The sequence below is a fragment of the Sarcophilus harrisii genome, chromosome 4 (genome assembly GCF_902635505.1).
Source record: "Sarcophilus harrisii chromosome 4, mSarHar1.11, whole genome shotgun sequence".
Classification (NCBI taxonomy): domain Eukaryota; kingdom Metazoa; phylum Chordata; class Mammalia; order Dasyuromorphia; family Dasyuridae; genus Sarcophilus; species Sarcophilus harrisii.
The window spans coordinates 275,529,325-275,546,359 of record NC_045429.1 but is presented as its reverse complement, the minus strand read 5'-3'; the positions used below and the strand labels follow the sequence as shown (position 1 = coordinate 275,546,359).

Here is a 17,035-nt window from a genome sequence, read left to right as displayed (position 1 = left end):
ATCCATCTGGTAGATACCTTGCCCTCTACTACATGGTAAGTAGATATAAAAGCATAAATTGCATGTTAACATGACCCTTGACCTCAGTTACCTTAAAATTTTACTGAAAGAGGTAAAGATCAAACATGTGAATATGAAATTATTAGAGAACAGTATAAGACAATATTGATTATGTCAAATTGAAGCAGCACATTACTCCTTCTCCTTATTGGGCTATGCAGATTAGGAAAAATACAATTATTTGTTTCATTGTACCAAGAATATCTAGGTCTGGGAGGAGAAATGAGTTGCAAAGTTTGTCTTACCTCTGTCTTAAAATCTGTTTGTTGTCTTCAATTGTAACATTATCAGCATGATCCTGCTTGAAGATTTCAAAAGCCTCCTGGCGTCCCAATGACATCTCTTCTTTCTTTACTGTTTGGGGACACATTAAGATCTCTTTAGGCCCAAGGAGAAAATAAAATGGCAATTTAGGACAAACTAAATGACTAAATGGCTCTAAGACACCTGCCGTCATAAGTCTCCAGATCAAACTTGGGGTTCCTGGATCCTTCTAGCCAAATACATGTCTCAATGAAGAAGCAACTTCAGTGGGTGTGTGTGTGTATATATATATATATATATATAGAGAGAGAGAGAGAGAGAGAGAGAGAGAGAGTGAGAGAGAGAGAGAGAGAGAGAGAGAGAGAGAAAGAGAGACAGACAGACAGAGAGACACAGAGAGAGACAGAGAGAAACAGAGAGAGAAAATAACCTCTCTTCAAGGCGATGACTATTCACTGTTTTCTGTTGTATCTCCAGCACTTAGTCCAGAGTCTGGCTCTATAAATGCTTACTGATTGATCTTTTGTACTAACTACATTTTTATTTGCCCTTGGTTAGAGAAACAATATGCAATATGACCATAACAAAAACCAAAATTTTAAACATTAGGGAAAAAGAAATATCTAAAAAGTAAGTCTTCATTTCCATTTAGTGCCAAGTCTTACTTCATCCCTCCCTCTCATTTTCCTTACATGCCCTAATCCTGGTTTCCTATTACTTACTCTGTACATTTCCAGGCAAATGGTAGGAAAATAAATGGTCATTAAAATAGAAATTTGAGTGGGAGACTAAATAACTAAACATTTTTTAATCACTTACTATGTGCCAGGCACTGAGCTAAGTGCTTGGGATACAAATGCAGAAAAAGAAAACCTCTCTTTCAACTGACAATATAATGAGGGAAGACAATAAAAGGGAACTGAAAAGGGGGAAGGCACAGGAAGAGAAGGCATTTGTATAATGGAGTTTGATCCAAAGCAATACAGCTGGATGGTAAATGAAGAAATGGTTAGCTTGGAAACACTCTTTAAAGGGAAGCTTTGGGAGTTCTTTGCTCCATCCTCCAGTCCTCCCCGTCACAGGAGAACTAAGATAATTAAGTAGCAATATTATTGCAATCTTGCAGGCTGATGAGTTTTGTTATGATGAGACTTCTCTAGGCATGCTTCAGTCCAAAGGAATGCAGCTGAGTAGTGAGAGAAATATTATTTCCCTCTTGTATAATAATTAGTTATTGAATTAGGACCATAGTTCTCTCCCTTTTCTACTTAAATCATCCAGAAATCAACCAGTGTGGGAAATTTTGGGCAAAGAATAAAACAAGATAAGATATAATTAAAGACAGTAAAGACATTCTAAATTTAAGTGAATGGGTGGATTCTTGCTCATTGTATTTATTCAAATAGATCTGGGGAAATGTGGATTCTCTTTTTTTGTCAGATGTTGATAATGGAAATTGATAAAATCTTTGACCAAGATTTGGGTGCTCAGTGTTACATGCCCCAAGACCCTCATTGGAATAAATCTACTTTTCATTATAATATTTATTCTTTTATTAATTGTTAACTAATCAGAGTTGACTGCCATCCTCAAGATCACCTCTTCCAAGGGCATATAAACTTTGAACCCACCATCATGAGTCTTCTTTGGTCAAAGAGAGATGGCCAAGTGACCATTCCTTTTATTGATAAAACCCTAGCTTTTTTTTTTTTTTTTTTTTTTTTTTTTTTTTTTTGCTGAGGCAATTGGGGTTAAGTGACTTGCCCAGGGTCACACAACTAGAAAGTGTTAAGTATCTGAGACCAGATTTGAACTCAGGTCCTCCCAACTTCAGAGCTGGTACTCTACTATCTACTATATCTACTGTACCTCCTAGCTGCCCTAACCCTACCATTTTTAATAAAATGATTACTTAGAAACTGTTTCTCAAACTTTTTAAATGTCACAGTGGGAAATGAGACTATAAATTGAAAATGTGCTCTCAGTGTCTTTTATAACTATTGATACCCTCAAATTTTATCTATTTACCCTCAAATCTTCTTGATTTAATATTTAATTTGTTCCTTTGGAACTATGGTCAATGAGAACCTATAGTTTGCACTACCAGCAATTGTGCTCACAGCAGAAAGATACAAGTTTAGTCCTTTCCTGAAGAATAAAGCATAGAAGAGTCCCAGGGATTATTTAGAAGCCAGAGCTTCAGGCCAATATAGAGTTAAAGAAATTTTTACAATTGTGTGAAATGTTTAAATCACCTGTATTCATCAGTCCTCATCTTTTATTTTTGGACTATTGAAATAGCACATCTGGCTAGTCTTTCTGCCACAAGTATAAGTCTTTACCCACTCCAGGCCATCCTTTTGCCAAAAGGACAATCCCAAAGCCCAGCTCTGACTATGTTACCCCTCTATTCAATAGATTTCATGGGTTATCACCTGCAGGATTAAATATAAAATTTCCAGTCTTAGGAAATTCAGGAATACAAGCCTCCTTGCTGTTCGTTACAGAGACACTCCACCTTTGGGCATTTTCACCAACAGTTTCTGGTGCCTGGAACTCTGTCTGTCCTCATCTCCCTGGCTTTTTTCAAGTCTAAGTTATAATTTCACTTTCAAGAAGAAGTTTTTCTAATTTCCTTTACTACTGAGGCTTTCTCTCTGTTGATTATCTTCAGTCTATGTTATATGTAGCTTTTTTATACAAAGCTGTTTATATGCTGTCTCCCTTATTAGATTTTGAGATTTTTTTAAGAGAAGGGATTGTCTTTTGCTTTTCCTTGAATCTCCAGCATTTAGAACAGTGCCTGGAAAATAGTAGATGCTTAATAAATGTTTATTGGCTGACTGAATCCTTGAGGATGTTCATGTAGCATTATCTTCTCTAGCAATATCAATGTCTTCTCCCAAGGAAAAAGCCAAGTCTGGTATGAAACAGCTTAAAGATTGTGGCTAGAATGATATTTAGCAGGAGAATTTGTTCTGATTACCTGAAGGAGTGGGAATCAAAAGTCTAATTGGTGACACTCTGGGACTCTACTAAGCAGCTTTCAAACAGAACAAAAATGATTATGCCCCTCCCCTGGAAAAAAAAAAAAGATATTCCCTCACATCATGTCTGCTTCTGGGTAAGACAGCTGAATGTGCCCATCTGACAACAATTTAATGATTATCATTGATAAAAATAGCACCATGAAGAATGTCTGAATGGTGAAACACACAAAGACACTCCACCCTCTTTCAATGAGAAGCAAACAGACAATGATTATACAGCCTTCACATCTGTACCACATACTCAAGGAGGGGGTGAACATGAGGAACGGTTTTGTAAGAATTGGAAGAATAGGTCACAGCAGAGAAACACTGAATAGCCAGTATGTTAAGGGTATTTAATTTAAAGACCACTTTAGACCTGACTGTACTACTCATTACCATTCCCTTTCCCAAGACTAGTTCCTTTTTGCAGTGTGTTTCTAGTTTACTCAAACAACGTACATTTTATTTCCTAAAGTAGAAAAGTGAGGGCATAGCTCCTTCCAGAATAGAATGTAAAAGGAAAAGCTCACTCTGGGAGGGTTTTGAGAAAGAGAAGAGGTCCTACGAAATCAAGTTGGAACCTAAGTGAAGGGGTCACCAAATTGCTTCTCACAGTTACAAAGGAGAAGGCTTATCAAATGTTTCACCTGAGTTTTGGGGTAAGTGTCCTTTATTAATTAATTTAACTTATAAAGTATGTACATGTCCTGAAGTTGTGCATACTTGGTTTTGAAAATGTATTTCTAAGATTCTTCATTCTATATACTACTTAATCAAATAATATACCTGATTAGTAAACAAGTAGTCAATAATAATCAATAAATTATAAGCACAATATGATCTGGTATTCTCTGTACCTTTCAGTCAATTATGTGACTCTAAGGAAGAGGTCTGTTGTAGAGTTAACATTTGCAAGTCTTTGTTTTCTTCTTCCCACCTGTTTAAAAGATGTCTACATAGAGGTTACATAAAAACTATGTACATATGGGAGTGTAGGCATATGGGTCAGTGGTTGCTAATATGATTTTGATCCTCCATTTTAGAAATATTAATATCCAGGATTTTTCCCCCCAATTGTTTTGGTATTACTGCCTTTTTCAGGTAGTATGAAATCTGTGTATTGATCTGGTCCAGCTGCTCTGAGTTTGTTACTTCCCTGTCTCATATAAAACAATGGGGACTGTGAGTTTGGAGTTCCAATGTAGCAACATTCTCTCACAAAGAGCTAGCCTGTGTTTTGTTAGCTGTGAGTAGCCCTAGCTCAGTGGTCCTTAAGTTAGTCAAGTAGGGATATTTGGGGAAAGAAAATTGCTTTTCTCTTTAGCCATCTTCTCATCTAGTCCCACAATTTCTTCCTTGGCAATTACATTCATATTTGGAGCTTCAACTCTCACAGCCTTACATGGGAAATCTCTTGCTGAATGCACCGTCAAACTAAAATTTAATAGGTTCAAAACTAAAGTTATCTTTCTTCACCAAACTTGCTCCTCTTTCTGGTTTTTCTGTTTCTGTGATTGAAACCATTATTTTTCACCAGTAACATTCACTTATGATCAAAAGATTGACATTATTTTGATTCTTCCTTCTACATCCAATTAGTTGTCAGTGTAAATTTTAGTATATCTCTCACATTTGATCCTCCTTTTTTATCCCTACTTGTTGGAATCTTTACAAAGTGTTAAGCCATTAGAGTTGGTAGAGACAATAATTATCTAATTTAGCATGGTTCAATAGCATGGTGAACCAAATCAATGTATTGATTTGATCTTAGAGAAAGAGATATTTTGGGCCAGAACTTGAAATAAGATACTAAGTACAACTGATAGAAATGATGCTTGTGTTCACACCTTTAGAGAGCTCATAGAAGCAAGAAATATTTAAGTAGTCATTGGAGTTCACATGGTTTAGTATGAGATTTCCGAATTTACACCTCCCTTAAGCCCTGCCTCCAGAAGGAGGAATTAACCTTTGGGAGATCATATATATGGAAGAAGCTCTTAGAGCTTGAGAGAATTTCTCTGGAACATTGACTGGGGTCGGAGAGGAGCTCTCTGGGAGGAACCCCACAAGCCCTCTCTTCAAGGCAAGAAAGATTCATTGCATCTTCCACCTTGGTGCTGGCTGGAGTCTGAAGGACAAACCTTTGGATTTGGAGACATTCGGAGAGAGCTCTTGGAACCAAGCAGAGAGATAGGCCTCTGAGCTAACCGGGCTATATTGAAGGACACAATAAAAGATCTGAACTTTTATCAGCTGGCTGCGATTTTGGGTGATTATTTACTTGTAACTGAAACTAAGGCTGCCTCCAGAAAACCTCCCCGAGAAACCTGCTTTCTCCCAGAGAGAACCATTATATTTTAAAGAAGAAAAAACAACCCACACCTACTGCCATATGGACTCTTCCTACCCTTATCACCTCTTATCTGGACTGGTCTCTAAATAGTCTCCTCACTTCCCATTCTCCTCCACTTCATTATACACATAATTTATGTTGTTATAGACTTGAATGATTAACTATAGAACACCAGACTTCATCACAAAAGTGCTCAGTCACAGGGTAGGGGTTGCAAAGTTGAGCAGATTAATTTCCCCATGTACTGGAGTCATATATAATAAAGGTATAACTAATCCAGGTGAGAAATCAATGCTCCAGTTAAATTGAACTACTCAGGCAGAGCCAAGATGATAGAAAAAAGGCAGGAACTCACCTGAAACTCTCCCAAATTCTTTTCCAAATATTTTAAAATAACATCTCCAATTAATTCTGGAGCAGCAGAATCCACAAAAGGATGCATGAAGCAATTTATTTCTATATAAGACAACTTAAAATGTCAATAGGAAAGCTGTATCTTTTTTTTGGGAAGAGTAAGGTGCAGTCCAGAGGAGGCAATATCCAGGCAAGACAGCAACATACCTCATCTCAGAAAGCTAGCAGTAGGCCTTGGGTGCCTTGGCAGCTAGAACTCTCAGCCCACCGATGGGAAAGAGGTCAAATAACTGATCAAATTATTATGGGGCTTTGCTGGCACTTGGTGCAAAACTCTGTGGTATCGCTTATTGGCAGACTTAAGTTGCAATTCCAGAGAAAAGAGGAACAGTAGCACACCAGAACTTGTAGTCTCAAGGGAGCAAGGTACCCTGGTCACAGTTTCAGGATGAAAAAGAGTACCATGGTTTCTCACAGATTCTGAGAGTATAGACTAGGGAAGTCATAAACATACTTCTCCTTAGATCAGAGCATTTTGAAGGAACTGAGAACTTACAGAGCCCCCAAAATAGCTCTGAAAACAATCCACCTAAAGCTTGGTCCAATGTCTTCTCCAGAAGCAGAGCCCCATTTCAACATAAATTTTAAAAGTCAAGAAATAGGCTTGAAAAACGAGCAAACAAAAACAGCAAAAGAACATGATCATAAAAAGTTACTATGGTGATATGAAGATCCAATACAACTTCAGGAGAGGATAACAAGAAACACAAAATGGGAAATAACCCCTTAAAACAGAATTAGTCAAATGGTGTGTGTATTTTTAACCAAATAAATTTTAAAAATAGAAATAACCAAAATACACAAAATTTAAAAAATACACAAAATAACCAAAAAAATTAAAAAATACATACACACACACACACACACACACACACACACACACAAATTCACTGACTAAAGGAACTTTAAAAGTAGAATTGATCAAATGGAAAAGTAGGTACAAAATCTCATAGAATAAAATAATTCCTTAAAAATTAGAATTGAACAAGTGAAAGTTAATAACTCTATGAGACAAGAAGAAACAATAAAACAAAATTAAATTAATGAAAAAAATAGGAGGAAATATGAAATATATTATTGAAAAAATAATTGATCTGGAAAATTAGTTGAGTAGAGACAATTTAAGAATTATTGGGCTATGGTAAAAGCCATGGTAAAAAAAAAGACTCTAGACTCTAGAAAGCTATATAGATCTATATCCAAAGGGCAATAAAATTATGCATACCCTTTAATCTAATAGTACCCTTACTAGGTTTGTATCTCAAAGACATTTTAAAAAGTATATGTGTGGGGAAGGACCTGTATGTACAAACATATATAAAGCAGCTCTTTTTTGTGGTGGCAAAAGAATTGGAATTGCTCATCAATTGGGAAATGGTTGAATAAGTGTGTTAAATACTTGTGATGTTATACTACTATTGTGTTATAAGAAATGATAAGAAGGATGCTCTGGAAAGGAAAGACATCACTTCCTGGCAAATAAAAGTAGAAGAAATGGAAGCAATGTCAGATTTTATACCCTTGGGCTTAACAATCTCTGTAGATGTTGACTGCAGCCATATAACTAAAAGATGCTTGATCCTTGGAAGGAGAGCTATGGCAAATCTGGACACCATACTTATAAGCATAGACATCACCTTGCCAAAAAAGTTCTGTATTGTCAAAGCTATGGTTTTTTCCAATAGCAGTGTATGGTTGTAAGAGCTAGACCATAAGGACAACTGAGAGCCCCATGATTAATACTATTAAACTGTGGTGCTGCAGAAGACTTTGGAGAAGCAAGGTTAGCAAGGAGATCAAATCAGTTAGTTATCACTTGAAGAAATTAATTTAGGATACTCACTGGATTTGACTTGAAAAGTTAAATACTGAAACTGAAACTTAAATACTTTTTCTCTATAATGAGAAGATGTGACTCATGGGATAAGACTCTGATGTTGGGAAAGATTAAAGGCAAAAGTAGAAGGGGATAGCAGAGAATGAGATGGATAGAAGGTATCATAAAAACAATGAACATGAATTTGGACAGACTTCAAGTGGAGAATAGAAGGGCCTGAAATGTTGAGGTCCATAAAGTCAAGAAGAGGTAGTCATGACTAAATGATTGAAGAACAACAATGATGATGACATTTTGGATTCTACTCACATCCTCTAATATAATGGCCCACTATTTTAATTTGGAAGAACTAGAAATTTTAATGAGAAAACTTCTGACAATCTCTCCATTGCTTTTGCCTTCTGATGGCTTAAAAATAAGATGTGCCTCATAAATGACAAGCTCTTGACCGTAAATATACATAGTTTATAAACAAAAGGCCAGAACAGGTCTTTTAAAATTTTAAAATTTTAAATTTTAACAAAATTTTAAAAAGATGATTTTGAAATCTTGCTTGCTTAATCAACTACCTAACAGTTCAACTTTATTAATCCCACATGCATATTGGTGAGTCAAGGAAGCCTGGGTTTTGTCATTAATACGTTATGTGACTTGGGGCAAAAGAGTGAGCTTCAGTGCTTTTACTTATCAAATGAGAATACCTTATTGCAATGCTAACTGATAGTCAATAGTTAGAATACTTAGTTTGTGTGATGAAAGTAAAACAGATCTCTCGTGTAACAGCAGAGATGCTTATAAAAGGGGAGAAAATAAAGCAACTTTATTTTATAGTATAGGAAATAATAATCCTACTCTTCATTCAATTTTACTCTCACATGCCCACTTGACATCTTTCAGCAGAAAGAGTCTTAACATAAAGGCAGAAAAAGGGTAACTGTCTACATGGTGTGATTTGAGAAGTATTTCCCTAATGTCAAATAATTTCCCCCCACTTTCTGTTATAGTACTTAAAATTCTGCACACTTATTTAGGTTTTAATGGCTTTTCATTCTTGTGGAAGTCAATTGAAATGCGGATGGGAAGGGAAGGAAAGTAGGAACCAGCCTTATCTATCAGATTCTGGCATTCAGTGGAGTCCTGAGCACCTTTCCTGCTTTTGTCCCTTTCCTTTGGGCCATTCCCACCTTGATGATATATTAGAACTGAATCCACAGAAAGGAAGGCTGATTTAGAAAAGCTTGTGGACTTGTACCTTTTAAAAATTAAAGGATAGGAACTTCTTAGGCCTGTCATGAAAGCAAGAACTTCACAATTCCAGTTTGTGAGTTGTGTGGAAAATATTTACAAGTTATATAGACATAATGACTCCTTCCAACCTTAAGACAGCTTTGTGGTAAAAATGTAGTCAACAAGCCTGCTCTTAAACAGCCTTGTAGTTAACTTTCTGAAGTTGTTAGTTCAAAGCACCTTCTTCTTCATTTTATGGTGCTGGGATGCCCTTAATCATTCTTACCTTGTTTGCTACCCTACTAAATCAGAAGTTCTTAACTGTGTGTGTGTGTGTGACATAGACCCCTTTTGCAGTCCGATGAAGTCCAGCAATTCCTTCTCATAAAAATTTTTGTAAATGCATACCAATTAAAATGAAAATGAAAATTAATTGAATTAAAATAAATATGTAGTTTTATTCTACCCAAGTTCATTGATCTTGAATATATTTATGAACTGTATATTAACAATATATGCCTTACGCCAGGAGGTGTCAAACATCAACCCAGGGACAGCACTCCACTGGCAACATTTCTGCAACACTTCTGAATGCAGTGAAACTAGATTAAAATGGAATTGGGAAACATTTATGAAAAATTAAATTATTATTTTATGAAAAATAAAAATACAACAAAACAACTTTTTATTATATATTTTTCTGATATTTACCTGCTGGAATCCTTGTAAATGGTTCAATATTCCCTTTCCTATTTGAGTTTGCCATTACTGCTCTAAAAAAATACAAATCCTTAATTTTAGGTAATCCCCTAAACAGAAGATCGTATGGAAATGAGTCCAAAAGAGGATAATTGGATAACTAACAATTCCCTGATATATTAGGCATTGTTCTGAATGGGAGTGGGGAGAAAGCAATATTTGCATATTCTTATAGGCTTGCTCTCTGTTGCCTTTTTTTACCTGGGGCATGTGAACAGTGCATATTTTTCTGATTGATTTTAAAGTTTATTTTAAGAAGCCCAGAATCTCAGAGTTGTCAAGGACCTCTCAGGCATTTTAGCCTAACACCTGGATAAGAATTCCTTCTTAAATGTACCTGAGAAATGGTAATCCAGCTTTTGTTTGAAGACCTACATGAAAGGGGAATCTACCCGATAATTGTTGAAGTTTACCATTTACTATATCTAATTATTAGGAAGTTTTTCCTTACATAAAAGAACTGTCTTTGACATCATGTTTTCAAGTTGCTCTGGAGTCAAGCATCTAATCTACATCTTCAGTAATTCTTCAATTGATAAATAATCAAAAGATATGATCAGGCAATTCAGAAGAAGTAATCAATTTGAAAAAAAATGTTCTAAATCATTATAGATTTAATACATACACTTAACAATTCTGAGGTGCTACCTCTATTTATAAGACTAGCTAATATGACAGAAAAGGAAAATGACAAATGTTGGAGGGAATGTGGGAAAACTGGCACAGTAATACACTGTTGTTAGAGTTGCAAAAACCATTCGGGGAGAGCAATTTGAAACTATTATTAAACTGTGCATACCCTTTGATCCAATTAGTCTTAATAGTTCTGTCTTCTACAGAGATTACAGAAAAAGGAAAAACGGTCTCTTTATTCAAAAATATAGCAACTCTTTTGTAAAGGGCTGAATCTCAGAGCAGATGCACTTGAATAAACGAGCACTTAAGGCTAATTACTGATTAGACAATACTCTATCAGCATATGCTTGGAAAATGGTCTGCCCCACCATTCTGTGCTGACTCCATCTGTTGGTGTACAGAGAGATTGGGAGGAGGGATTGGAGGGTGGAGTGAGCTACCTATCCAGAAAGAATTTACAGAATTATTCAAAAGAAACTTTAAAAATCAAAAAAGAGGAACTAAAAAAAAAACCAAAACAAAAAACAAAACAAAAAGAACCATGTCTGAAAATCAATATTATAAAAAAACATTAACCAACTAGAAAAGGGAATCTAGTCTTAAAGAATAAAATAATTCTTTAAAAATTAGATTTGGGATCACTATTGATCAGAGAAATGCAAATTAAGACAAGTCTGAGGTACCACTACACACCTCTCAGGTTGGCTAAAATGACAGGAAAAGATAATGATGAAAGTTGGAAGGGATGTGGGAAAACTGGGACACTGATACATTGTTGGTGGAATTGTGAACTCATTCAACCATTCTGGAGAGCAATTTGGAACTATGCCCAACAAGCTGCTGATTGTTTCTTAAAGAACAATAATATTCTATATATTCATAAACCATAATTTATTCAGCCATTCTCTAACTGATGGGTATCCACTCAGTTTTCAGTTTCTACCACAAGCATTTTTGCACATGTGTGTCTTTCCTTTTTTTAAGATCTCTTTGGGACACAAGCCCATTAGAAATACCTCTAGATCAAAGGGTATGCACAGTTTGAAAGCCTTTAGGCATAGTTCCAAATTGCTCTCTATAATGGTTGAATTAGTTAACAACTCTACCAACAATACATTAATGTCCCATTTTCCTCACAACCCTTCCTCCAACAACATTATCATTATCTTTCTTTCCCTGTTATCTTAGCCAATCTGAGAGGTATGTACTGGTATCTCAGAGTTGTCTTAATTTGCATTTCTCTGATGACCTGATTTTTAAAAAGTCTAGGAAAGATTATAAAAAGAAATTGTATGAATTACATAATATGAATATTATATTATATGAGGTACAAAGGAGGAACCAACACAGAGGAATGGGGGAGGAAGGAAGGAGGGCTCATAGTTCTGAAAACCTACTTACATCAGGAATAGGGCAAATAAGGGACACTATAAAGATATTTATATATTTATATGTGTTTCATGAAGGGTATGGTATCCTTCAAAATGTATAAAGAAACCAGAGGCAAGGGAATAGGATAAGGAAGGATATAGAAGGATGTGTAAATTTGTGGCAATAGAACAAGATATGACAAAGGAGATGAATGGTGGTACATGGTGGGGTACAGAAGGGTGTGTAGATTAAAAGGAGTGAGATAAGGTATGCAGATAAATGGGAATGAGATAAAGAGGAAAAGGAAAGAGTGGTGGAGGGAAAAGATAAGGGAGGGATTCATAGGTTGGGGAAAGATTAATAATAAGGCAAAGTAAGGAGCAAAAGACTTAACAGAGATAGGAAATAAAGAGATTTATACAAATACTACAATAAGAATAAAGAATAGAATTTATTAGAAAAAAAAGTAGGGCTAGTATTCATTGATCTTAGACAAAATAAAATTTAAAGATTCAACAAGGAGAGAGATCTACATTATATGTCAGCCATGTTAATATTTTTTTACATTCATGTTTACACATGGGCAGATATGTATATACATATGTATGTATATATGTATATCTAAGTACATGCAGGTATATATACATTTATGTGTGTGTGTATATATATCTATATGTATATACATATAGATATATATATATGAGTGGGTGTGAATACACTCACACATATGTATACATAAATATATCTGTATTTAGCTGTAGTCTGCTTGGAGGTGGTAAGGGGGATGAAAGGAGAAAAAAAGAATAAAGTAAAAAGTGCATAGCAGAGAATAAAAGAATAATCTCCAAGGAAGCAAAGAAAAGATGGACACTCATGAATATAATTTCTTCTATTATTATATATGCTTTCTTAAAATATAAATTTATTATTATATATTTTGAATCCTCTCTGATGTTCTGTTCTGTTGGGCACATAACAATGTTTTATTTATTTTTCTTTTCTGTCTTTTTCTAGTTTTTCCCCTCCTTATTTTGTATTTATTTCAATAAAAAAAAATCAAAATGAAAAAATGAAAAAAATTGAAGCAAGTTTCTCTGATAAAAGCTTCATTTATCAAACATATAGAGAACTGAGTCAGATTTGTAAGAGATCCATCTCCCAATCGATAAATGATTAAAACATAAGAATAATTTTCAAATGAAGTAATCAAAGTTTGCCATAGCCATATGAAAAAAAAAAAAACACTCTAAATCACTATTGATTAGAAAAAAATGCAAATTAAAACAATTCTGAGGTACTTCCTCAAACCTATTAGATTGGCTTATAGGACAGAAAAGGAAAATGACAAATGGTAGAAGGGATGTGGAAAAAATGAGGCAGTAATACAATGCGGGTGGAGTTGTGAATTGATTTAACCATTTTGGAAGCAATTTGGAACTGTGACCAGAGGGCTATAAAATCATGAATACCATTCTAACAATATCACTACTAGTTCTGAATCCCAAGAGAGATTAAAAAACAAAAAAGATAAAGAACTTAGGTATATAAAATTTTTTATAGCATCTCTTTTCTGGGTACAAATAATAGGAAACTGAGGGGATGACCATCAATTGGAGAATAACTAAACAGATTATGGTGTGTGATTATAAAGGGATATTATTGTGCCATAAGAAATGATGATGAGGAAATTCTAAGAAAAAAAATCTGGAAAGACTGAAACAAGCTGATACAAAATGAAATTCAAAATTGCAGTATTATAAGATGATCAGCTAAGAATAACAGTTATATCTCAGTAATATAATGATCCTCAAAGAAAGAAATGATGGTGTCTGAATATAGATTGAAGCAAAACAAGTAAATAAATAAATAAAAGATGATTAGGATGCTCTTAGAAAAACCTGGAAATATTTACTTATCTTAATTAATAATGCAAAGTGAAATGAGCAGAATCAGAACATTATACACAATAACAGCATTATTGTATGATGATCAACTGTGAATGCTTTAGCTAGTCTCAGGTATACAATGAACCAAAACAATTCTGAAAGGCTTATGATGAAAAATGCTATCCATCTCTAGAGAAAAAATTGATGGAATCTGAATGCAAATTGAAGAATTCTTTTCAAAAACTTTATTTTTATTATTTTTGGGAGGTTTTTTTGGCATTTTTGTTTGCAATATAACTAATGTAGAAATATATTTTATAGGACTGGATAAGTATAATGTAATATAAAATTGCTTGCCTTCTGAAAGAGGAAAGAAGGAGCGAATTTAGAATTCAAAATATTTAAAAATAAATGTTAAGATTTTTTAAAATATGTAATTGAGAAAAAATAAAATGAGAGAAAACAACACTGCATCTTCAAAGGATCCCATGCAAGAACTTAGTGTGTCCAGTTTAAAAAAGGGGATATAGGGACAGCTAGGTGGTACAGTGGATAGAGCACCAGTGCTGAAGTCAGGAGGACTTGAGTTCAAACGTGACCTCAGACACATAACATTTCTTAGTGTGACCCTGGGCAACTCATTTAAGCCCAACTGTCTCAGTTAAAAAAAAAAAAAAAGGTTTCATAAGATGCATGCTTACAAGAGAGAAGAAGACATAGTTCTGAAGTGTTGTGTTATTTTTCCTTTCTGCCCTCTACTACCTGCTTATGCTTCAGCTCCAGAAAGAATAGTTATGATTTAAAGTGAATAATAACCTCCTTAGTAGTCTGGAGAGGTAGATATTTAGTTATGGGTAACAGGAAGGTTTGATATTTGATGAAGTTTCCGATTAATTTTGGGTTTCCTTCAAGATTCAGCTCAGAGGCTCAAGGTATCCTATAGGAAACCTTCCTCAACCCCCTTACATCTTTGTATTCTTTCTAGTCAAATTATCTTGTTTTTACTTGTTAATTTAATGTCATCCATGGTAGAATGAAAGTTTCTTGAGGGGAAGTTTTCCATTTTTGTCGTTTTGTTCTTCAGAACCTAGCTAATACAGTATTTTAAACTTGAATAGATGCTGTTTAAAGTTTTTGTGTTAAATTAAATAATTTAAATGCTTTATGTTTTGGATTTTCCTGTCTACTGGATTAACTTGGAGGAGAGTCAATAGAAAGGATATTTAGGGTGAAGAGCTAGAAGTAGCCAAAGAAGTGCTGCTTACATTTGTGGAGGCTCAACTTGGAGGGAATAAGCATGTATATGCTGCTACTTTTATAAGCCTGTTCTGTACCAGGCACTATGCTAAGCTCTTTTTACAAATAACTTATTTGATCCTCACAACAATCCTGCAAAGCTGATACTTTTATTGTCATCATTTTACATATGCTTTTTGTCTGAAGCCAACAGCAATTAAGTGATCATATAGATAATAAGTGTGTGAGGTCAGATTTCTTCTCAGGTGTTTCTCTGCCTCAGGGCTTGTTGCTCAATTCACTGTGCCCTCAGCTATCAGTTATTATTATTGATTTTTTTTTTTTTTAGTAAGGAAATTTTGAATAGTAGGTTAAACTAACTGCACAATTATATCAGAAAGGTTTATGAAAAGAAACAGAAGCTTAACCTTTGTGGGCTCAAATTTTATTCCCCAGCACCCTGCTACTGAAAATAGGGCAGAAGTTGGGGCCTAGGTAATCCTGTTTTGTATCATCCAGCAAGAGGTACAAAGAAGAAATACCTAAGGCATACAATTCCATGGCCATGAAAGCACTTGGTGACAGTTTTGGACATTTGACACATAAAAACTTGGAGTAGGTATAAAATACCAGCAGATGAATGCTTTATAATAAATATTTGTTTGAATTCATAGGAAGTGTTATCAACTCCTATTGCTTATCTGGAGAGCATATTATGTATGTCTTTAGAGTTTGTCTAGACTTTTCAATCTCTGGGTGGATGTAGAAAAAGCATACATAGCAACACTGTGGTGACAAATATTTTTATCTACTGTGCAGAAACATACACCCTTCTCAGAACAGCACACTTCTTCAGTTGTTAAAATTTTGTGGGAGCAGTAGTTTTGGTGTTTGGTTTCCCTGCCAGGATCTGTTCTGACCAAGATTAAAATATAAAGATCAAACTTCTCCAGGATATGTTAGTTTTGTCAGGAATCAGGAAGTCTAAAATGATGCCTTACAAGTATTCCACAGCTAGAACATCCCCACACTACTGAACATGTTGGGTCCTTGGGTACTGATCAGAAGGTACAATGGTTTGACTCCAGAATTACCCTATACTTGGTAAGGTTTGGGCAAGATCTGTATTTTCTTACTGATTTCTTTTTGGAGTCTCAGAAGAAGAAGAAGACACAGGATACTTATAATAAGTAAATCTCTCATCTGCAATCACAACTGAAAGGACTTTAGCTTATGGTATCAGCTCAGAAGAGCTCAGAAGAGGATGAATGATGTCATGATGCTCTAGGATGCTCTCAGAAAGTCCAGCTAAGGGATAATGTCATGCTAAGAAATCTTGGGATTCAAGAAGAACACAAAAGAATGCACAGATGGAGAGGAATGGCATTTTCAAAAGGTAAAATATTGGACAAACTACACAATAGCCCTGGAGAATAAATAAGGCATTTTCTTTTTTTTTTTTTTTTAATTAAAGCGTTTTATTTTCAAAACATACAGATAGATAATTTTTCAATATTAGCCCTTGCATAGCCTTGTGTTTCAAATTTTCCTCTCTTTCCCCTGCTTCCTCCCCTAGATGGCAAACAATCTAATATATGTTGTACATGTTAAAATATATGTTAAATCCAATATATGTGAACATATTTATACAATTAATATGCTGCATAAGAAAAATCAGATCAAAAAGGAAAGAAAATGAATAAGAAAACAAAATGCAAATGAACAACAACAAAAAGGACTGAGAATGTTATGTTGTGAGGCATTTTCTCTGCAATAAGAAAATATAGAAGCCATAAGGTTGTGCATAAGGTAGTTAGGAAGTCAGCTTCTGTAGGGAGGCAATATGGAGTTTAGGAGTGATGAAGAGCTGTCCACAAGGACTTTAAGAAAGGCTCAATTACTAGCTGAAGATGAATTGACAAAACCAGATGATGGATGGTTCAGAAAGGGAAAATTAGGA

At 34.8% G+C, this 17,035-nt stretch overlaps 1 protein-coding gene across 4 annotated transcripts in view; it reads right to left on the bottom strand.

Annotated features, from left to right (window-relative positions):
• KIF6 (kinesin family member 6) overlaps positions 1-17,035 on the bottom strand; it is a 433,287-nt gene that overhangs the window by 122,815 nt on the left and 293,437 nt on the right. For all 4 annotated transcript variants that reach the window (XM_031964905.1, XM_031964904.1, XM_031964907.1 and 1 more), the window contains exon 14: positions 306-414. In XM_031964905.1, coding sequence (XP_031820765.1) covers positions 306-414 — 109 coding nt within the window. The remainder of the gene's footprint in view (positions 1-305; positions 415-17,035) is intronic.